A 23,145-nucleotide genomic window follows, 5' to 3' on the forward strand; every position below is an offset into this window, starting at 1 on the left:
AGGAAGGAAGGAAGGAAGGAAGGAAGGAAGGAAGGAAGGAAGGAAGGAAGGACATTATGGCACTCCGGCCTGCATTGCTCATCTCAGAGTCACAGTATATACATCCCTCTACAAAAGCCAGGCTTGACTTTCTGGGTCCTATTGAAGACTCCTTCCCACAGTATATTTCATGGTCTACATTTTTAAAAAATCACAGGTAAATCATCTGAAACAGTGGTTCTCAAATTTGGGATCTCCAACTCCTCAAATTCCTGACCATATTGATTAGTCCTTCTGGAAGCTGAAGTCCAAAACATCTAGTGCAGTGGTTTCCAACTGCTTGGTCCTCCATTTCTTTTGGACGGACTTGACCACCCAGAAGCCCCAGTCAACTTGGCCAACAGTCAAGAATTATGGGAGCTGAAGTCAAAAACATCTGGAGGACCAAAGGTTGGGATCTGCTGCTCTAGAGGACCACAGTTTGAGAACCGCCAGGCTAAAAGGCCAGTCTGTGTCTGTCCAATTCACATTTAGGAAGAATTTCTGCCATTGGGGGCCAGCGCTAATGCATCTCCGTGGTTAAATGCACATGCCATTGCAAATTCCAATTTACTGTCTCATAATAGGAGGAGACACAGTATGGAACATGGGAAAAAAGAGGCATGAGGATGGATGGAAAAGTGCCAGGCGCACACTACCACAGCCCAAGTGATGCCAAGTCTCACTGCCCATCCTTAGTATACCACCATATACTGAAAAGCAGTGGCAGATCTCTCATACATCCATCTCATTTGGAATTCAGGTTTCAAATGAATTCAAACATTTTGTTTTTATTTAGCCACCTCTCTGTCTCACTCCCTAAAAAGGAAGCCAAACAGCCTCAGCTTAAAATAAGCCACCAGAACTATTTTGAGCTTCCGTTCCCTTTGCAAACAACAACAAAAACATTCATCTGATTGTAATCTAATGTAATGATTGTTCCTTCCAACAGCATCCATTTCACATTTTTGGTGTTTGTTTAAAAAAAAAAACAGCGCTCACTTGAGGGTGCCAATGACCATTTCCTCTGTGGGCATCACAGGATAACCTTCAGCATCCACAGAACGTTTTACACAACACAGTTAAAGCACCATGATGCCACAGTCACTGCAATGGCTGCATCCTGTGGGATCCTGGGATCAGTAGATTGGTGAGAAGCACTAGAGCTCTCTGGCTGGTAATTCTAAATACCCCTCCCATAGGTTGCCACCATGGCAGTTAAAGTGGATTCGTAGTGCTATAACAATGTACACTGGGCCCTCCACATTTGCTGGAGCTAGGGGCGTAGGACTCCCGTGAAAGTGGAAAATAAATAACCACTATTTTTCTTTATCTAAGAGAACACCTACCTAGAAATCTCTAGGTCCTCTAGCACGACTCTATGGTCAACTTCCAGCAAAAGGTAACCATAGAATTTAGGACCATAGGACCTAAACATGCCTAGAGAAGTGTTTTCTCAAGGAATCTCTAGGTCTTCCAGCACGACTATGGTCAATTTTAGAGAGAATATATTAATCAAATCCACAAATAATCAGATCTGCACAAGTCGAAGCCACAAATGTGGAGGGCCAACTGTAGTGTGAAAAGTCCCTGTGAGCAAGTCAATGACTCCCAATCGCGGTCAACTGACCAATTCACTTCCCCTTTGTGCTGACATGTTGCAACTTTTTTAGCTCGCCAAGCAAGTTGGGGGAAGAGACAAATGCTCCATGTTGCAACCACTGGTCCAATCACGCAGCCAACCTCATCCACATTAAAGTGTGTGTGTGTGGGGGGGGGGGGACAGTCCCAAAGTTCTTTGGTCCCTGGACCAACCAAGAGAGAATAACATATATCAACACCAATCTCTTCCTTCTTCTTTTTTCTCATTTCTTGTTCCTTCGTCCCACTTATTTACAAAAAGAAAGGGAGCCTCCATGTATGTGTGTATGTGTGTTTATGTGTGTTTTAAAAAAGGAAAATGTGTAAAAAAAAAAGAAAAGAAAAGAAAAGAAAAACATTCCCACAAAACAATGAACATTAGAAAACCTGTACAGACCTCAGGATGACCAGCTGGCTTGCAAGATCTGGGCCAAGGCACCAGGATATGGCTTCCAAGGCCACCCAGGGCCACAATGTGGCAAAAACACAGAGGTCTGGCTGCTCATTCTTGACCAAACGGCAAGAGGGAGCTCTCACCAGCCTTCCCACTGGAAAAAGTGTTTATGTGTGTGTGTTGTATGTGTATATATACATGTATATGCGCTCTGTGCATTCTTGCAGGTGCTCTCAGTCCAAAAACCTTTGGCACGCTTTCTTCCACCTGCAGGCTGTGCACCACTGGTCCCGGTGCTCGATGCCGTAAACTTTGCGGCACTTCTTGGCTTCCCCACGGACTTTCCTAAGAAGAGCAAAAGACAGGAGACACATCAATGTGCAAAGTGGTCTTGGACCCTTCTCGCATGATAAAAGAAAAGTCAAGACTGAGTCACAGAAAAGTGACTTTCTCCTTACTTTTCTGCACTACGCTGTAGCACTTCCTTTCTCTTCCTGAGAAAGACAGTGGTAAAGGCATACCTTTTGGCATGCTGGGAAAATCCATTTGGCCAAAGGCATGCTTTTATGACTGTCTCCCTCATGAAGGAGAACAGAAGTGCTAAGAAAGCATGCAGAGAGGCAAGGAGAAAGCCACTACTCTGCGTGTATGTCTTGGCTTTCTTTTGTCATGCAATAAGGCTATCAGTTTTAAGTCTTTCTCACCCTCTTGCCCTTGAAGTGGACAACAGCTGTTTCACCCCCAGAAACTTCATGTCTAGTTTCATGTCTATATGTCCCCCCCAAGCAACCATCAAAGAGGGAAAATGTCCCGAAGCAGGTGTCTGGAAAAGGATTTGGAAACCAAGACCTAGGAGAAACAGCTTAGGGAAATGGGGATGTTTTGCTTGGAAAAGAGATGGCAGAGAGGTGATGTGGTGACCATCTTTAAACTGTATGAAATTTATGGGGCTGCCATAAGTCATAAAGCGACTTGAAGACACAGACTTTCCTTTTTTAAATATCTGAAGGGATGTCAGCTTTTAAAATGTAAAAAATGGCCATTAAAATGCTGCTGATAGAAAGGGGATGACAGATTCAAAACTAACTAAGAAGTAGGAAAGCTCAGAATCCATTTTGTCTGGTACCCAGGAAACCAGTCTGGCAATTGCTGGCACAGATTTCTGACAGGCACTGCCATCTCCTGCTGCTTCTTACCTGGTGCCACTGGGCGCCCGAGGGGGAGATGCAACAATCAGGTGGGATTTCAGCACAGGAGGAGGCGGGGGCGGCGTCTGCTGCTGTGGCTCACTGAAACTCAGGGACCGGCTTCGGACCTGAAAAACAGAACTTAGGCGTTTGCTTGGTGTTTTTTTTAATCCAAACAATTTTATTAAAAGGAGAGGGCTAAGTGAGGCACTATTCTAGTGAAGATGTGAGTTATAAACCAGGAGTGGGGAGGAAGACAGAAGGAGAAGATGAGGGAGGAAAGAGGAGGAGGACGAGGACAGAAGAAGAAGAAGAAAGGGAAGAAAGAAGAAGGAAAGGAAAGGAGAAAAAGAGGAAGAGGAAAAGAAGGAAAGCGGAGCAAGGTGAGGAGAAGGGGAAGAAGAGGAGGAGGAGGAAGAGGAAATGATAAAGGGAAAGGCAGATAAGAGAAAGGGGAGAAAAGAAGAGGAGAAGAAGGAGAAGGAGAGGAGGACAAGATGAATATGAAAAAGATGATGAAAAAGAAGAGGATAGGATGATGAAGAAGGGAAAGAGGAAAAAAGGAGGAGGGAATGAAGAAAAAGAGGAAAAGGAAAAAGAAGAGAGGGAGATGATGAAGAGGAAAAGGAATAGGAGGAGGGGGAAATGAAGAAGCGTAAGAGGAGGAAAAAGGAAGGAAGAGGAGTGAAGAAAAATAGGAGGAAAAGGAGTAGAAGAAGGAGAGAAAAGATGAAGAGGAAAAGGAGGAAGAGAAGGGGAAGAGGATGAAAAAAGAAGAAGGTAGAAGAGAAGAGGATGAACAAAAAGAAGAAAGAGAAGGAGGAGAGGCAGAGGCAGAGGGGGTAAATGAAGAAGAAAAAGAGTAAGAGGAAAGGAAGATAGAAGAAGGAGGAGAAATAAAAGAGAAAGGAGGAGGGAATGGACAAAGAGAGGAGGAGAAGGGGGAGCAGAGGAAGAGGAATAGAAATGTAATCACAGTTCTCTCTATTCCACCAGTACATGTAAGTCACTTCAACCACAATAAAGTGTTCCTAAAAGTTCCCCTTGTCTCATTCAAGTTTGGTGTAACCCAAGGGAGCATACAGTCTCCCATCAAACCCACCCTATCCTCAAAATGGAAGGATTTATGTGATTTCCAAGCATTGTTTGCCTCAATATTACACAGAAAGCCTCCCCATGTGTAAAAGCATGCAAAAATGCCCCCACCCCAATAAACACCCCAGAACTCTGCTCTATCCACAAATGCTTCTATTGTTCCTCTGCAGTCCCTCTCTCAAAATGGAGACAGGAAACAAAGCACCTGTACTTCCTGTCTCGTTTTGACAAGGACTGCAGATGAAAATGGAGGTACCTGAGTTCACTGGGGAAGTTATGGCCCAGTTGCCCATCCCTGGTATAACCGAAGCAATGAGACTCACCGGTGAGAGGGTGGGGATGGTGGATGTGGCTGCAGCCCAGCTGATACTGGTGAATATGTGTGGAGATACTGGGATCTGAATGGACGGCAAAGCCTGAGCAAAGAAACAAGGGCTCCATCAGTTCCACATCTTTATTTCACACAGAGAATTTGCAAGATGAAGCCTTTTCAGCACTGTATAGCATCCAAAACTCATGTCACTAACATCTGGTAGACTTCAAAGATATAGCCGTGTTAGTCTGTAGAATAGTATGTAGAGAGATCTTCTAGCATCTTTGAGACTAACTGAGAAAGAAGTAAGCTGGCAGCATGAGCTTTCGTACACTAAGGTCTACTTCCTCAGATGCATTCTGATCACCAAATGCATCTGAGGAAGTAGACTTTAGTTTATGAAAGATCATGCTGCCAACTGCCATGATGACATTTGTTATAGTAGTAGTGGTAGTGGTAATAATAGCAATAATATTAACAGCAGTAGCAATAACAGAATCATAAAGTTTGGACTACAAGGGCCACCTAGTTCAACCCCAATCTGTCATGCAGGAACTCACCATCAAAGCACCCCCGACAGATGGCCATCCATCTGTTTGAGAACCTCCAAAAAAGGAGACTCCATCACACTCTGAGGTAGTATATTCCACTCCTGAACAACTCTTACTGTCAGATGTTCCTCCTAATGTTGAGGTAGAATCTCTTTTCCTGTTGTTTGAATCCATTACTCCAGGTCCTATTCTATGGAGCAGCAGAAAACAAGCTTGCTCCATCCTCAATAGGACAGCCCTTCAAATATTTAAACAGTGATAACACATCACCCCTTAACCTTCTCTTCCCCAGACTAAACCTATCCAGCTCCCTAAGCCACTCCTTTCACCATTTCACCCACCTCTGGACACACTCCAGCTTGTCCACTTCCTTCTTGAATGGTGGTGACCAGAACTGGGGACAGTGTTATTCCAGGTGAAGTCTGACCAAAGCAGAATAGAGTGGCACTATTACTTCCCTCGATCTAGGTACTATACGCCTATTGACGTGGCCCAAAATTACATTTGCTTTCTTAGCTGCCACGTCACACTGCTGTTGACTCATATTCAGCTGATGAATATCCTAGATCCCTTTCACATGTACCTTTGTCAAGCCAGGTGTCACCCATCCTGTATAACAATAACCATCATCATTTAGATTTTTTGGATGTTCCTGGACACTGTCCTACCTGGTAAGCATGGTCAGCTTGGATGTGCCAGAATGAACTGGGGGCCGACTGGCTGAGGACACTGCTGGGCAGGTGAGGCTCCAGAGATGCTGCCTGATCCAGGATGAGAGCCTCCGACTGGGACGGTGCCTGCTGGATGACTATTGGGGAAGAGCCGGCAGAGGGGCTTGGGACAGTCACAGCCGGCTCAGGGGGTGCCTCCTCCTTGACTTGCATTTCAGTATAGTAGAAGTCTTCTTCCCTCTTCCTCTGGTCAGAGTTGGTGTTATCCCTACATTGTTGGCAAAAAGAATTGGATAAGGAATCAACAAAGCCAGGTCAACTAAGTAACAGTTAGACATGTGGGATCTGTGTTTCCTTTCTAACTGTCAATTATTTTTCCTCTCCACCAGTATCTCTTTTCTACTAGAGAGCAACAATTCAGTTTATGAAGAAGCCTTAGTTCATTAACTAATAGGGCAATCCACTGGCGAACTATAGCCATGAAGTCCCAACTCAGTGACACTTATGCTAGATCAAGGGACATTCCTGCTACCTCATCAAATTTGTCCTGCCCAAACTGGTACCTTTCCAAACCTGGGCATCTTATTTTTACCAAAATTGGTTGCTAAACACTGCCTTTTCAATATGCAAAGAGATCTTGTAGCACCTTTGAGATTAACTCTGCAAAAGAAGTTGTATTTTAAGCTTAAATTACAATTTCTTGTGCATGTTTAGTCAAAGGTGCTACAAGATCCCTTTGTATACCGATATTCCAGATTAATACAGCTCTAAATTCTACTGTCATTTCCGTTCCATTCTTCTGGCTCCCCATTATTCTTCTGGCTCCATGGATTTTTCCTCCCAGATTCAACCATCTTGAATATATATATATATATATATATATATATATATATATATATATATATATTCCAATAAGCAAACCTTGATTTGACCTTGGCGATATTTTATAAGAGATTTTACTATGTCATTGTATTTAATGGGTCTTGGGCATCCACATATTTTGGTATCCACAAAGGATCCTGGAAACAAATGCCAGCAGTTACCAAGGTTCTGCTGTATTAGTATTTTGAAAACTTAAAAAATAAGAATACCTCAGCTACTATGTTCTGCCAAAAAGACAAATAAATTAGTCTGAGAGTAAATCAAGCCTGTGCTTCTCCCGTGGATATCAAGTTTTGGACACCTCATTTTTCTGTCCTATTTTCAGATACCGTGGACTGTCAAAACAACAAATGAATGGGTCCAAGAGCAAATCAGGCCAGAATTCTCTCTAGAAGCCACGTCGATTCAACTGTGACTGTTGTACTGTACGTACTTTCATGAGAAGACATAACTCACTCGAAAAGACAATAATGTATAGCAAAGGGGAAGGCAGTAGGAAAAACGGAAGATGGCACTCCAGATGGACAGAATCCATCAAGGAAGCCACAAAGGCTGCCTTTAGTTTGCAAGACCTGAGGAGGTCTGTTGAGGATAGAGTGACTTGGTAGTCTCTCATTCATAAGACTGCCAAAAATTAAGGTCCACTTGACAACAAATAACAGCAAAAGAATAAAAGTGTAGCACAGACACACTATTTAAAAAACAACACTTTTGCACAATCGACCAATTACCAAAGCCCTGTTTATAGAGAAAAAAGTCACTGTAGAAGGAAAGCACAAAGGGAACAAATCTAGCCTCCCATCAAAAAAAAATTCTACACCCTGGGAGTAGCCACCAAGGCGGCTCTCTCAGTGGAACTGACCTGTGATTTACACAATGACCGTACACTTCTGGCCACTCACAATGTAGGCGTAACTGACTGGACATGTGCTTTAGTACTTTGGGTCTCCCCACCAGAGGGAGCCATGCAGCAAAATTATAACCCAGCTCACAGCAACTTCAGAGTCAAATAAGCAAGGCTGCATTAATCTGTCTTGCAAAACAGAGATTGAAAGACTATGGGTCCAGGCTGAGTCTCCCTTATCAGGAATTCCAAAATATTCCATAAACCAAAACTTTTTTCGTGTGCAGCTGAGATCACACCACCATTGCTTTATGATAGTTCAGTGTACACAAACACAAACTTGGTTTCATACACAAAATTATTAAAAATGTTCTATAAAATTACAGTACACACAAAACATAAATGAATTTTGGGTTTAGACTTGGGGCCCGTATCTCATTATAGATGGGTGGCTGAGACAGTGACACCTTTGCTTTCTGATGGTTCAGTGTACATAATTTTTGTTTTATGTCTGTGTATTGTGTGCCTTTAATTCCAGAAACCAAAATCCGTGGGTACTCAAGTCCTGTTATATACAGTGGCATAATAAAATGGTGTCCCTTGTACAGTGGTACCCCGAGATACGAATTGACCGCGTTACGAAATTTCCGGGATACGAAAAAGTTCCATTGGAAAAAACTGTTCCGGGATACGAAGGTTTTTTCGGGTTACGAAATTTTTTTCGGCGCGAAATTCAAACGCGACCGCTAGCCGCGCTTTGGAAAAGCCTTTTTCGGCTTGCGAAATGCATCGGGTTACGAACGCCGCGGCGGAACGAATTAATTTCGTAACCCGAGGCACCACTGTATAAAAGGGTGAAAGCAAGGTTTGCTTTTTGGAACTGATACAGTGGGCCCTTTGTATCCGCTGGAGTTTGGTTCCAGAACCATCCATGGAGACCAAAATTGGTGGATGCTCAGGTCCCATTAAATATAACGTAGAGTTAAATGGTGTCTCTTATATAAAATGGCAAAATCAAGGTTTGCTTTTTGGAATGTATGTATTTTTAAAATATTTTCAAGCCATGGATGCTTGAATCCATGGATAAAAAAATGGAGGGCTGATTGTACTCTTTAAAGCTGTGGACAGTTTGGTGGATAGTTGAATCCATGGCTAAGGAATCTGTGGATACCAAGGATCGACAATATATGCATATACAGATATTCTGAAATCCAGATTTTAAAAAATTCAAAATCCTAAATACTTCTGGTCCCAAGCATTTTGGATAAAGGAAACTCAACCTGTAATTATTCCTTCACAGGTCAAAAGCCAAATCATCCCCTATGAACAGACACCATATACACACTCCATATCTGGAGTCAAGCAGCATCATTGATGCTCCAGCTGGTCTCATCCCCCGGCGGACATAATCCCTTCTCTGTTGGTCTTTGTTTTTGTTCGCATGAACCCGGCTTATCTGTAATCAGAAGGCTTACCCCAGGTGTAGAGTCTTCACGTGCCTCTTGATCCCGACGATGGAGCGAAGGACTTTGCCACAACTGGGCCACAAGCACTTGTACATCACCTTCACTGAGTTCTAAGAGAAACACAGATCCCTGTCAATTTATGACCAATTAATTTAGACTTATGGATGGATGAATGGCACACCTCTTCTCACACTGCCACTCCATAGTTAAAATTCAAAAGCCTGCCAAGGCCAAACTCTCCCAAGATCTCCACATTTCGGTCTCTTTCCCAGCACTTACTTACTTACTTATTTGTTTCATTTATTTCAAGAACTTTTATCCCATCTTTCTTCCACAATGGGATTTGAGGAACATATCACCACAATCCTAGAGAATCGTGGGATTTGTAGTCTTCTGGGGGATTTAGAATTCCCAGCCAGACAGGCCAAGGACCTCACCAAACTACAAATCCCAGGGTCCAGCAGGATGCAACCACCTCAGTTAAAGTGGGATCAAACTGCTAAGTATGTCTAGTATAAAAGGAGCATCAGAATATAGTTTCTGGGTGCATCTACACTGAAGAAACAATGCAGTTTGACACCACTTTAAGTGCTGTAGCTCCATCCCATGGAATCACAGAACCATAGAGTTGGAAGAGACCATAATTGTTGCACTGTACATTTATCAATAAGGTCATGCTATAAAGTTGCTAAAAAGTAACTGTTGCTCCAATAGAAAGCTACTGCGTTACAGTTACCAAGTTCAGAGTATTTCCTGTATTATTTGTTTGTGTTCAATGAAACGACATGGGCAGAAATATGAATCCCATGATAAAACGTACCAAAAACAGGATGAAGCATATTATACATGAGGAGTGGGCAGGCTTTAGGCTTGTGAAATTCCCATGCTGTAAAGAAAAAGCCAAATCTCATTCTTAAATTGTACCAGAGCAACTGCTGCCTCCAGGTTTTCAAATGGCTAAGTTTCCCCCAATAGCTTTAGGAGAAATACAGTTGACTTCTGAGAAACCCACATCCACTCTCTTTGGCTCCATCTGCACTGCAGAAATAATCCAGTTTGACACCACTTTAACTGCCATGGCTCAATGAGATCAAAATCTGGGAACTGCAGTTTAGCCTTCTCTGTCAAAGAGCTCTGGTGTCACAACAAACTACAATTTGTGGCACCAGAGCTCTCTGACAGATTCCACCACATTGAGCCATGACAGCAAAAGCGGTGTCAAACTGGATTATTTCTGAAATATGGATGCAGCCTTTGTGGTTTATAAACTTCTCACAAGATAATCCTCTGCCCTTCCCAGCCTCCTCCTCCATTATCAGAGGTGGGCAACTATGTGGAGGCCAGGCGTCAATTTCCACCCCACAAAACACATCTCTCCCTGACAGCAACCCGAAATACAGCCATTTTCCTCTACAGCCCCTCTCAAAATGGTGACAGGAAGTAGCATTGCATCCCGTCACCATTTTGAGAAGGGATGCAGAGGAAAACTGAGTTATTTGGGTTTACACAGAAGTCTGAGGTGATTGTGGGGATATTTTCCACATTTGCACACTTTTTTCTGTATGCTTTGGCACATTGCAAAAAATGTTATGCCAATTTTTAAAATAAATGGTGTGTTGTGAGCTTTAGGAAACTGATGGAGAGCTTCAGGGACCACAAGGGTATGATCTGGGACAGCATGTGGCCCATGAGCTGCTAGTTGTATCCATAGTGTGGAACAGACAATATGATGATGTGGCACCCTATTTTCATGGCCCTCGAAGCTCCTCAAAGCCCAAAAAGAACCAACGTGGCAGCAAGATGCAGTGTGACGTCACTTGCCATGTGCCCAAAACGCATCCATGTGGCCCACAGAGGAGAGAATTGGCTTCCACCTGCCCTGCCGTTGCCCATCTCTGCCCTATGCACACCTTTCTTTTCCGCGGAGCAGGCTCCTCAAAGAGAAAGGGGTCCGAGTCGGTCTCGAACCCATCGTCGGTCCGAGGAGAGCTGAGGGCTTCGCTCGAGTACTTTGGGCTGGCCTCCGAGTGCGGTGGCGAAGGGGTGGAGATGCCACTCCAGTGCCCACTAGTGGTGCTGCTACCACCGTCAGACATCTCCCCACTCTCCTTCCAGACGTCAGAGACCCCTTGGGATGCTGAGGAAGAGAGGAGAGAGAAAAACAGGTGAGAAACCACTCTATCTCTTTGCTTTGTGGGCAAGTCCGGATGATGCCCACGCCTGTGGTCTGCCTTGTTTTACAGCTTCTAAGGCAATTTTGTGGGAGCGCAGAAAAACGACACAGGTAGCACTGAGTGAAACATGACTTCAGCTTCCAAATTAAGACAAATGGGTACACCATGGCAGCACTTTCATCCCCTCCCCCAGCTTCCATGGCTATATCATAAGGAATGTAGGGATCTCTAGTTCCATGAAGTACAGTGGGCTCTCTGTAGCGGTGGGGGTTCTGTTCCAGACTCCACACTGCAGATAGTAAAAGGCATGGGACCTCAAGCCCCACAAATGGACACACAACCACACCGGTGCAGCCACATGCATGCACAGCCATTGGCAATAATGGGTTGGGGCATTCAGAGATGCTCCAATCCATGGATGGCTAGCCCTCTGATATGGCCATGTCAGTACCTATTGGTGTGAACATAAAATGGTCAGGGGCTAAAGGCTGACGAGCTCCTTGGAGGAAAAGCAGGGGGCCCCTTTCACACTATACAATTATAATGCTATGAATGCACTGTAACTACCATGGTTCTCCTATGGAATCCTGAAATTTTAATTTTAGGGAGGGGTACTTAGAATTCACTTCCACAAAGCTCTAGAGTTTGAGTAAACTACAAATCCCAAGATTCTATAGGATGGAACCATGGTCAGTAAAGTAGAATCAGAGCTGCTATCATCATCATCATCACCCTTTGATTGAGAGTTCCTGCATGGCAGGGGGTTAGACCGGATGGCCCTTGTGGTCTCTTCCAACTCTGTTATTCTATGATTCTTATATCCAGCCTTCCTCCTAATATAGGGACTCGAGGCGGCTCTAGAGCTTGAGTCTCTTGACATGAATGTCTAGTCATAACTGAGTGTAGGGGAGTGGTGCTCATCTCCATTACTAAGCCAAAGAGCCAGCATTGTCCGAAGACAAATCCAGTGGTCATGTGGCCAGCATTACTGCACTGAACGCTGTTACCTTCCCACCAAAGTGGTCCCTATCTATCTACTTGCATTTCCATGCTTTCGAACTGCTAAGTTGGCAGAAGCTGGGACTAGTGACAGGAGCTCACTCCATCATGTGGCACTTGGGCCTCGAACTGCCAACCTTCCAATCTTCTGATCATCAGAATTGGCATCTTAACCACTAGGCAACCGCTTAGAAGCAGCATGTTAAAAATATAACATTCTTAATATATTTTATTTTTTTGCAAAAAGGATTGACTTAGTTGCTTTTGGACATTCTAACCAGATGTCCATAAACATTGCCATTTGCTCATTTTTCAAAAAATGTCAGTTTTTCGCAGAATTTGAGGGAGTAGCAATTTGGGGACATTTTTAGTGATTTTTGTAATTAGCAGCAATAACCCTATCCTACTACATAAATAACTAACCATGAGTAGCAAGTAACAATTTGAATGATAAGTTGAATAACATTTCCAAGTTCTGTCCCTCTATGTATCTGAGCAGTAAAAGCAGAATGCAGTATGGAAGAAGCAAACCTATTTTTAAAAAATTCATATTCTCATGCAGTCTACAGGAATCTAGGTTACTTTGCAAGCATACGGGATTTCTTTCATGCAGGAAGCAAGGATGTCTTGAATGAGGATAAGGATAAATGAAGAAGAGAAAGAGAAAAGTGGATGAAGATTTTCCTTAATATGAAACAGTGGCTTTTAACCGGAATACTGTTTATGCAATGCTTATCCCCAATTAATTTATTAAAAATTTCAGGATGGGGATGGCAGTTTGATGGGTGGCAGAAGAACACAAGCGATCGTTCCCAAGCCTTCAGTGGTGATTAATCTTGTTCATTCAAGTTGAATGATGAAAAATTATCCAAAATGCTTGGGAACAGAGTGCTTCAGATGTCAGAATCTGGAATATTTGCATAGACATAATGAGACAGCCTGGATATGGGCCCCAAGTCTAAATAAGAACCTCATTTCTGTCTCGCTTACGCCCTGTGCATATAATATTTTATAATAATTTGGTGCATGAAACAACAATCAGGCCTATTAAGTGGAGAAAGACTGGGTTTTTAATGCTGGGCTACCCAAATTTTAATGGTATTTCAATGTATATTTTAATTTAAACCTGTTTCAATCCTTAACATTGTTTAATTGTTTTTTAAATTTTATATATTATTACAGTGCAACCGCATCATACACGGGCACCTTTTACACAGCTTTCGGCTTATGCTGAAAGCCACATGATGGGGTTGCAATGGCGTGCCCACCCGTGGTGAATGCGCCACCCCACATGTCATGCACGAGCTCCATTATTTTCAATGGGGCTCGAGCATATGCGCTATTTGCCCTAGGCGGAGGGGTCCAGAATGGATCCCCCATGTAAGGCAAGGGCGCACTGCATATTGTTTTATACTTGTTCACTGCCTGGAGTCCCTATATTGGGAGAAAAGCAGGATATAAGAAAATAAAATAACAATAATAATAATAATAATAAAAATAAAATAATAACAATGTTTGCATAGGCTGAAACATCAGAAAGCAAAGTGTCACTATCTTGATCCATGGGGAGAAGCGAGTAAGAAATAATAATAATAATAATAATAATAATAATAATAATAGTTGTCATCGTCATCATCATCATCCTAATCTCAGCCATCAATGTAGACAATTCTGGAGGATTTTGGAATTCCAGATAAGGCATGCTCAACCTGTATCTCTAAGAGTAGTGGATAGGAGTTGATAACTGAGTTATGTACAATGAAAATATTGTGGCTGTCCATGCATAATCCAAATGCTTCCAGATAATTCCCCAGTTTGACTATTACTGTCTAAAAAATAGCCCAGCTCATTTCAATATGTTGGGAGTTGTCTCTAGTTCTCCTGCCAAATGATGAAAGCATGGTCGATAAATCCCCACCTGTCCTTAAACTGTTCATGAAACAGACAGGGAGATGGGGGCATCTTCCAACTCACCATCCCTTTGCTGGCTAGACGGCTTTTGGTGCCAGGAACATATTTGCTCTTTTAATAATCTATTCTGTGCACAGAATAAGCACTGGAGATTTATAGATGGCATTTCCATGATATGGCAAGAAAAAATAGAAATGGAATGGAATGGGTTTCTGCAGGGAATCAATACAAAGTGTATGAAAGAACCACCAAAGACCTCTCCAGTCCAGTATTTTGTTCTCACAGTGGCCAGGCAAATGCCCAACAGGAAGCCCACTAGTGTACCTCGTACAGATGTGACAGCTGGACGGTGAAGAATACAGATAAAAAGAAAATAGACTCATTTGTGATGTGATGCTGGAGAAGAGTGCTGAGGATACTGTGGACCACCAAAAAGACAAACAAATGGATACTTGAACAGATGAGGCTGGAAATCTCCCTGGAAGCGAAGATTATAAAGTTGAGGTTGTCGTACTTTGGCCTTGCAAAGGTCATGAGAAGGCATGGCTCATTGGAGAAAACAATAATGCTAGGAAAGGTAGAGAGATGTAGAAAGAGAGGAAGACTACACACTAAACGGATGGACTCTATGATGGAGGTCATGGGTATGAATTTGCAAGACCAGAGCAGAGATGTTAAGAACAGGGTGATTTAGAGATGTCTCATCCACATGGTTTGCCATGAGTTGGAATCAACTTAAAGGTGATTAATAACAACGAAGTTGTGTAGGGCTTTAAAGGTCATAACCAGCACTTTGAATTCTGCCCAGTTTCAAGGGGTAGGCTATATGTTCGCTTTAACCAGCCCTGGTCCACAGCCTGGCTGCAGCATTTTGGACCTGCCGAATTTCCGAATTCCAATATTCTGCTTCTATGACCATGACATGAATATATTATCTGCTACACAACAGCCCCAAAAGTACAACCACTTATACAAAGGAACTTACAGAGGTGTAAGATACCAGCAGAATTTCAGCCTCTCGCTTCAGTGCTGCCATAAATTTAGCTGAAACTGTGCTCCGTGTGATATCTAAATCAAGCATCTGCACTGAACGACTGTAATACATTAAGACCATGGCCACAGACACACATACCTGGAAGAAGCCCCACTGAACAAAACATGTTTTGTTCTGAATAGACATTTGTGCAATTGTGCTCTGTGTGTTCTGGAGTGTGTTGAGAGGAGAGTGGTGAATAGTAATATGAAAGTAAGCCTCCCCTCAGTCCCAGACCAGCTTCCATGCAAGGACACAAAACGCCCTTTTGTTGTTGTTACTGTGTGCCTTCAAGTCATTTCTGACTTATGGCGGCACTTAAGGCGAGACCATCGTAGGGTTTTCTTGGAAGAATTTCTCCAGAGGAGGTTTGCCATTACATTCCTCTGACGCTGAGAGAGTGTGACTTGTCCAAGATCACCCTGTGTTTTTCAGGGCTCATGAGGATTCGAACGCTGGCCTCCAGAGTCATAGTCCAACGCTCAACCACTATGCCACATTGGCTTTCAGATTTTGCTGGTCTGCAACTCCCATCCTCTGTCTGGGGCTGATGGGAGCTATAGTCCCAAACCATCTCCTAGCCAGCCATTTCTTAACCTTGCTCTAGATGTCTTTTTCCACACCTTCACAGCCAAACCAGCTTGCTGCTAAACAGAGTTCTCGCATTTCCCACGCTGCATGCGCCCTATTTTTAGTCACAGATACGCGCGCACACAAGGTCCAACGTGACTCTGGGGAAGTTCCTCTAAATAAAGCTCCCTCCTGATGCTCCCGGACCTCCAGTCATTCCGTAACAGGTCTGTGCATCCAACTCGAAACAGCAGCTGGGCGGTTGGGTTACACGTTCATACTCTCTTTCTCTCAATCTCTCTCTGGGAATGCAGACACGGTCCTCACCTCCAGCCAGCTGCCTCTTCTGCAGCTGTCCAACAGCAGAAAAGGGGTGGGGATGGTGGGGGATAGAGTGGATTGGTGGGAGTGGGGTTACAAAGCACAGCAGCTCTCAAGGGACTTGACTCACTGCCGTCTTTGCTTCAGCAAGGAAAGCACCTCACCGACTCCTTCATGCAGTTTGGGATTTTGGCAAAACAAGATTACAACTGGCAAGAAAGAAAGGGGGAAGTAAAATGCTGGAAGGCAAAGAGGCACGTGCAAAGAATAACTGGTGGCCATTTCAGGAATGCTATTAAGGTTGGGAGGGAAAGAGGATGCATCATTCGGTTTGTGCCCTCTTGTGCAATAACTGGGGGCCCAGTCACACTAAAGAATTATAATAGTTATAATTATAGCCATATAGAATTATAGCTATATCTTAGAATTATAATCGTAATTTATAGCTATGATTCCACTTTCACGGCCACGGAATTCCATTTTACGGACTCCTAGGATTTGCAGCTTAGGAAGATGCCTTTTGGGTTCTCAGCCAGACAACTTCAGTGCTTCCCCCAAAACTACAAATCCCATGATTCCACCGGATGGAATTATGGCAATTAAAGTGGAATCACAGCACTATAGCCATGTAATCTGAACAGGCCGCAGGAATTAGGAAAGTCTTGCAAAGCTATTGCATAGCATTCAGAAATCTATCAGCAGTTCCAGATCTCTCTTCTACCCAGAGCCTAGAAAACCTAGTTTTTTGGAGTATAACTCCCATGATGGAAATACAAATCCAATGGCTGGATGGATGATTCTGGGAGTTTTAGACTAAAAAAATGGAACTACTCCAGACTGTATACCCCTACCCTAGAAGACTCCAGAAACAGAAGTAAGTTTGGCTGGGTGCATACACACATATGGTAATTCCACCCCACAAACCTTTCCCATAATTTATATCTGTCCCCTCCCAACACTGCTATTTCCTCACTGGTGAGGATCTGGGGGTGTGGAAGAGCCTCCAGGTCTGTTCTTGTCACTGCTAGTCCATGCACACCCCACTCTCCACCAGTGAGGTAAAAGCCATAGTGGCTGAAAATTCAGTTTGGATGGTGTGACAGGTCCTTTATCCCATTTGATGGAGCTTTGGGTTACCTACTCCAAGATCTGTTAAGGATTAAAGGTACTGGAGCCCCTGTCTTTCATCCAATGTGGCAACCTCAATAGGTAGGCAGAATCATAGAATCATGGGCTGGAAGGAACCAGAAAGGGCATCTAGGTCAACCCCAGCAATGCAGAACACACTGTCAAACCAAGAGCAAGAGGGCGATCTAGCCTCTGTTTAAAGATCTCCCAAGATGGAGAATCCACCACCCGCCAAGGCAGCCTATCCCATTGTGGAACAGCTCTTGCTGTCAGGAAGTTCTCCTAATATTTAGGTGGAATTTCTTTTCCTGTAGTGTGAATCCATTGCTCTGTGTTTCTGTCTCTGGAGCAGGAGAAAATAAGTTTGCTCCATCCTCAATATGACATCCCTTCAAATATTTAAACACGGCCATCATGTCACCTCTTGGGCTTCTCTTCTTCAAGCTGAATATTCTCAGCTCTTTAAGCTATTCCTAATAGGGCTTTCCAGACCCCTTACCCTTTTGGTTGCCCTCCTCTAAACATGTTCCAACTTGTCAATATCCTTTTTGAATTGTGTTGCCCTGAACAGGACACAGGATTCCAGGTGAGGTCTGACCAAAGCTGAGTAGAGCAGTACAACTGCATCTCTTGATCTGGATACTACACTCCTGCTGATGCAGGCTAAAATTGCATTGGACTGGATGGGTGGATAGGTGGGTGCATGGATGCATGGATGGACCAGCAGACAGAATGATAGATCTTGCATCTGAGGAAGTAAGCCCAGGTCTACAAAAGCTTATGCTACAACTCCTTCTACACAGTTAGTCTCAAAAGTGCTACAAGATCCCTTTGCATACAGATAGATCTATAGTCATTTGGACAGATTATACCACCAGCACAATGAATCTAGACTGTTCTTCAAATTATTCATCCCATCCATCAAAAACAGGGTCCAGCAAACTTACCTGGGATGCTGGCATCACTGTTGGGTGGACTCTGTACCACAGGGCTGCAGGATAAACTGGTCAAGACCATGGCAGCCATCATCTCATCCATCTCCACTGCAGCATCTGATTTCCTATCATGGGAGACCAGGCAGAAGAGAAATGATTATTGTCATTATTTTATACATTTATATCCCACCTTTCTCCCAATAGAATCATAGAATTATAGAGTTGGAAGAGACTGCAAGGGCCATCAAGTCCAACCCCCTGCCATGCAGGAAATCACAATCAAAGCATCCCTGATAGATGGCCATCCAACCTCTGTTTAACTTTAAAGACTTCCAAGGAAGGAGACTCCATGTGACCCAAGGTGGCTAACAACATTTTAAAACAATGCAGATTAAAAATGCCACAAAATTTAAAAAAAATTGAAAAATCATATAAATTGTGCCTTTGGTATGCAGTGGAGTTTGGTTCCAGGGCCCCCATGGATATCCATGGATGCTAAAGTACCTTTACATACAGTGGGGCTATAAAATGTATGGACCCAGTGTGATGCAATGGTTTGAATGTTGGATTATGACTCTGGAGACCAGGGTTCTGGAAGAGTTTCTTCCTGACGTTTCAACAGAACAATACACAGATTAACATGGAAATCACTTCTCCCTACCCAGGGTCACACAGTATATATGCCAGCATTCTCTGAAGGTGCCAGCTGTAACATCAGGAATAAACTCTTCTAGAACGTGGCCACATAGCCCAAAAAAACCATGAAAAACTATGTTATATTATTGTTTTTTCTCAAAGTTGTCTTCATAAAATCTATGATTCCTAACCATTCTTTCTTAAATCTATCTATTGATTTATTCCTATTCAAATTTGTTAGCTTATTTCTCTCTACATTATTGAACATTTCCCATAGCCATTCTGTTACATTTGGGCTTTCTTTACCTTTCCATCTTCTGGCATATACAGTGCTCCCTCGGGTTACGAAATTAATTCGTTCCGCCGCGGCGTTCGTAACCCGATGCATTTCGCAAGCCGAAAAGGGCTTTCCGTTAGCGCTGGCAAGCCGCGCGTTTGAATTTCGCGCCGAAAAAAAATTCGTAACCCGAAAAAAAACCTTCGTATCCCGGAACAGTTTTTTCCAATGGAACTTTTTCGTATCCCGGAAATTTTGTAACGCGATCAATTCGTATCCCGGGGTACCACTGTATAGTCCTTGCTGCTATTATCATATAAAATAGTATCTTACCATGGGTTTTTTTTTATTCTTTGTCTATTATAGTAGGTACAAAAATGTTTTAACCTGCTGCCACAAGGACAGCAAGAACGGGGCCATCCTGGCCTCCCTGGGGAGGGACTTCCAAAGCCTGGGAGCAGCCACCCAGAAAGCCCTCTCTCTTGTTCCCACCAAACAAGCCTAGGAAGGTGGTGGGACAAAGAGAAGGTTCTCCAGGTAATCTTAAAACCCTAATTTTTTATACAAGGAGATACGGCTTCATAACGTTCAAGCAACAAAAGAAAAACGACCTCCTAAGAGACCTGGATTCCAGCTCCACCTATAGCGTTACATGCTTGTTTTAATGGAACCACGTCAGACATGTTCCACTACAGCGCTACCAAATTATCACAACCCCGAGGCACGAATTCATTATTAAAACTCAGCCGATAAAGCATTTCCGATTAAAACCGTCAACTTTTAACAAGCGCCGAAAGACACTTGCAACCAGCAAGGTCAAGGAAAGTCCAGGCGTCTTTTCTCCGATGATTCGTTGCAGCCTGAATTTTGTTCTCGGCTAGGAACTCCCGTTGCCTTGCTTCTCTGGGAGAAGGAGCTATAAAAGGCGCTTTTAGCATAATAAATTATTTAAACAAGCTACTCCAGGCAACCCTTCATGAGCAGCAATTCAGAACATCAAGTACCCAAACGTCAAGATTTTAAAATACATGTATATATAGCCTTCCACGGCTGATTTTAAAGATGGCACTTTAGTTGTATTAGAGAGTTGAGGAACATCTACAGTCAGCCCTCTGTATCCAAAGATTCAACCATCCACAGATTCAACCATGCACAGTTTGAAAATGTTTTTAAAATATACACATTCCAAAAAGCAAACCTTGATTTTGTCATTTGATATAAGGGATGCCATTTTACTATGCCATTGTATATAATGGGACTTGAGCATCTGTGGATTTTGGTATCCACAGGAGATCCTAGAACAGGCGACCCAGAACATGTTCTATATTTCAACCTCCTGGCCAGGAGGAATTTCAAAATGACCTTCATTTTGAGCACAACTAAAAAGCATGAATTTGTATTTATATCTGTGCTTTTAACTTTAATTGGGTAATGACCTACATTTTGCAGTGCCTTGTCCTTTGTTGCATTCATGACATCTGGTTATCCTGTCCTTAAATCAAATCCCAGCAGATAGCAAGGGTCTACTGTTTGTCCATCATGGCGGGAGGAAATGTGATGCCCCCCCCCAAACCCTGGTGTTTTGGGGGGGCACTCTTGACCTCTTGCAAACTTCCAGGACCATCCTTTTTCCGGCCAATAAAAAGATGAACTGCGTCTCCTGGAGTGCTCTGCAACTTCAAATGGAGAAGCCAAACTTGGGGTGTATCTGCACTGCAGAATTAATGCAGTTTGACACATGTTTAACTGCCATTGCTTCAATCCATGGAGTCAGAGTCAACTTGAAGACAGAGACAGTGTAGTGTAGTGGCTTGAGTGTTGGATTATGACCCTGGGAGACTAGGGTTCAAATCGCTGTACAGCCATGGAAACCCACTGGGTGACTTTGGGCAAGTCATATTTTCTCAGTGTAAGAGGAAGGCAAAGGCAAAACCTCCTTTGAATAATAAACCTTAATAAGAAAGCCCCTTGGTAGGTTCGTCCAAGGCTGCATCTGTACTGTAGAAATAATGCAGTTTGACACTGCTTCAACTGCCATGGCGCCATGCTATGGAATCCTGGGATCTGTAGCTTTGTGAGATATTCAGCGTTCTCCGTCTGAAAGCTCTGGACAAACTAGAATAGGGTAGCCATGTATCAGAGTAGCATGGATGACAGGTGCCAGCCTGGTGTAATGCTTTGACTGTTGGGTTAGGACTCTGTGAGACTAGGGTTTGAATCCCCACTCAGTCATGGAACCTCACTAAGTGAATTTGGGCAAAAGTCCCACTCTCTCAGCCTTAGAGGAAGACAATGGCAAACTTCTTTTAAATAAACCTTGCAAAGAAAATCTTGCCAAGGATAGGCTTGCCTTAAGTCAGAAATGTCTTGAAGGTACACAGCAAAAACAGAAACACGTCTTTTGAGGCTGCATCCGCCCTGCAGAAATAATCCAGGTTGACACTACTTTCACTGCCAACTAAAGATCAAACCTGTTGCAACTTCATTTTTCATTCAACTAGTCTTACTGTTGTATTATTTTAAAGTATATGGTGTTTCAGTGCTTTTCTCTTTTTGAATAGTATTCTATTTTTAAACAATTGATCTGAGTTAATATCATAATAGTTTTAATTCCATTTTAATTGTCACTTTTATAAGTTTATAATTGTACTGTGTTTTTAGACTTTAAGCCGCTTCAAGTCCCAATTTTGGAGGTAATGAGGGGTACAAATAAATATAACAACAACAACTGCCATGACTCAGTGCTAGAGAATTCTGGGAATTTTATTTATTTATTTATTTATTTATTTAGAGTATTTATAGCCCGCTCTTCACCCACAAAGGCTCTCAGAGTGACAAATTGTAGTTTGCCATGATACCAGAGCTCTCTTGACAGAGAAGGCTAAATGTCTCACAAAATGGCAATTCCCAAAAATCTGTAGTATTAACCCATGGCAGTGAAAGCGGTGTCAAACTGGATTATTTCTGCAGTGTGGATGCAGCCTAAAAAGGTTAACAACCCACCAAGCAATCCAAACCCCTCACCTTTTAGGTACGTCGATATTCTGAGACACGGATCTCAGAGCAGATGCCACGGCGTCAGCTGTCGAGGTCGGGCAATCTTCCATGGCCATGGCCATGGCATCGAAGCCTGCTGCCGCATGCGTGCTGTGCTCCATTTCCAGAGGCGGGCAAGGCAACACCTGGGCATTAGCCAACCTCACTTCCTCGGCTTTTCTGCAGACAGAAAATCCCTGTTCCGGGAGCAAGACTTTCACTTCATTGCTGTCGCTGTCGTGGTGCTCCATCAATCCAGTTTTCTCTTGCCCATTGCAAAAGAAGCACACCTGCAAAGAGACCGATGGCAATGAGAAAGGGAACATTCCAGTCTTCCACTAAGGCTGCATCTGCATTGCAGAAATAATCCAGTTTGATACCACTTTAGCTGCCATGGCTCCATGCTATGAAATTTGGGGTTTGTAGTATGAGACATTTAGCCTTCTTTGTCAGAGAAATCTGGGGGCACAATAAACTACAAATCCTAAGATTCCATAGCATCAAGTCTTGGTGGTTCAAGTAGTGTCAAACTGGATTATTTGTACAGTGCAGATGCAGCCCAAGACTCCATTTTACAGGACTGGCTGCAAATCTGTGCAGCAAAAATTCAGGCACCTCTTGGCAAAGATACCAGCCGTAGCCACAGTCAGAGAAATCTTTACCTCTGGCCTCTTTCACATTACAAAATTTCAGTACAATCTTGCTTGGTGTGGCTCCATCTTAAGGAATATCTTGAGGTTTGTAGTTTCACAAGGGATTTGGAATTTTTTTGCCAAATCTGAAAAACTCCAAAATTCAAAACGGTTCTGATGTCACTATCTCAGCCTCTCATAGACAATTTTGGATGTTGGGGTACACCGAGTCTTTATTATCTGAAATGTTTGGGACCAGAAGTGTTTTGGATTATGGATTTTTCTGTATTTTTGAATATGTTCATACACAAAATCTTAATTTTATACTGTTTTAACTGGGTAGTTTTAATTGTTTCTTTTTAAATTGTTTTTAAAGTGTTTTTATCTTGTGAGCCTCCTTAGGTCCCTTTTTGGGAGAAAGGAGGCATACA

The 23,145-nt window shown here is 43.1% G+C and overlaps 1 protein-coding gene across 1 annotated transcript in view; it reads right to left on the reverse strand.

Moving 5' to 3' along the window:
- Nucleotides 1-1,937: 1,937 nt before the first annotated feature.
- Nucleotides 1,938-23,145, reverse strand: part of ZNF395 (zinc finger protein 395) — a 40,873-nt gene continuing 19,665 nt past the window's right edge. Inside the window, exons 3-10 of the mRNA XM_042446978.1 lie at nucleotides 22,071-22,372; nucleotides 18,146-18,258; nucleotides 10,973-11,199; nucleotides 9,072-9,172; nucleotides 5,868-6,138; nucleotides 4,659-4,751; nucleotides 3,250-3,368; nucleotides 1,938-2,398 (exon numbers count right to left, since the gene is read on the reverse strand). Coding sequence (XP_042302912.1) covers nucleotides 2,287-2,398; nucleotides 3,250-3,368; nucleotides 4,659-4,751; nucleotides 5,868-6,138; nucleotides 9,072-9,172; nucleotides 10,973-11,199; nucleotides 18,146-18,258; nucleotides 22,071-22,372 — 1,338 coding nt within the window. The 3' untranslated portion in view covers nucleotides 1,938-2,286. The remainder of the gene's footprint in view (nucleotides 2,399-3,249; nucleotides 3,369-4,658; nucleotides 4,752-5,867; nucleotides 6,139-9,071; nucleotides 9,173-10,972; nucleotides 11,200-18,145; nucleotides 18,259-22,070; nucleotides 22,373-23,145) is intronic.

This window comes from Sceloporus undulatus, chromosome 1 (genome assembly GCF_019175285.1).
Source record: "Sceloporus undulatus isolate JIND9_A2432 ecotype Alabama chromosome 1, SceUnd_v1.1, whole genome shotgun sequence".
Lineage (NCBI taxonomy): Eukaryota > Metazoa > Chordata > Lepidosauria > Squamata > Phrynosomatidae > Sceloporus > Sceloporus undulatus.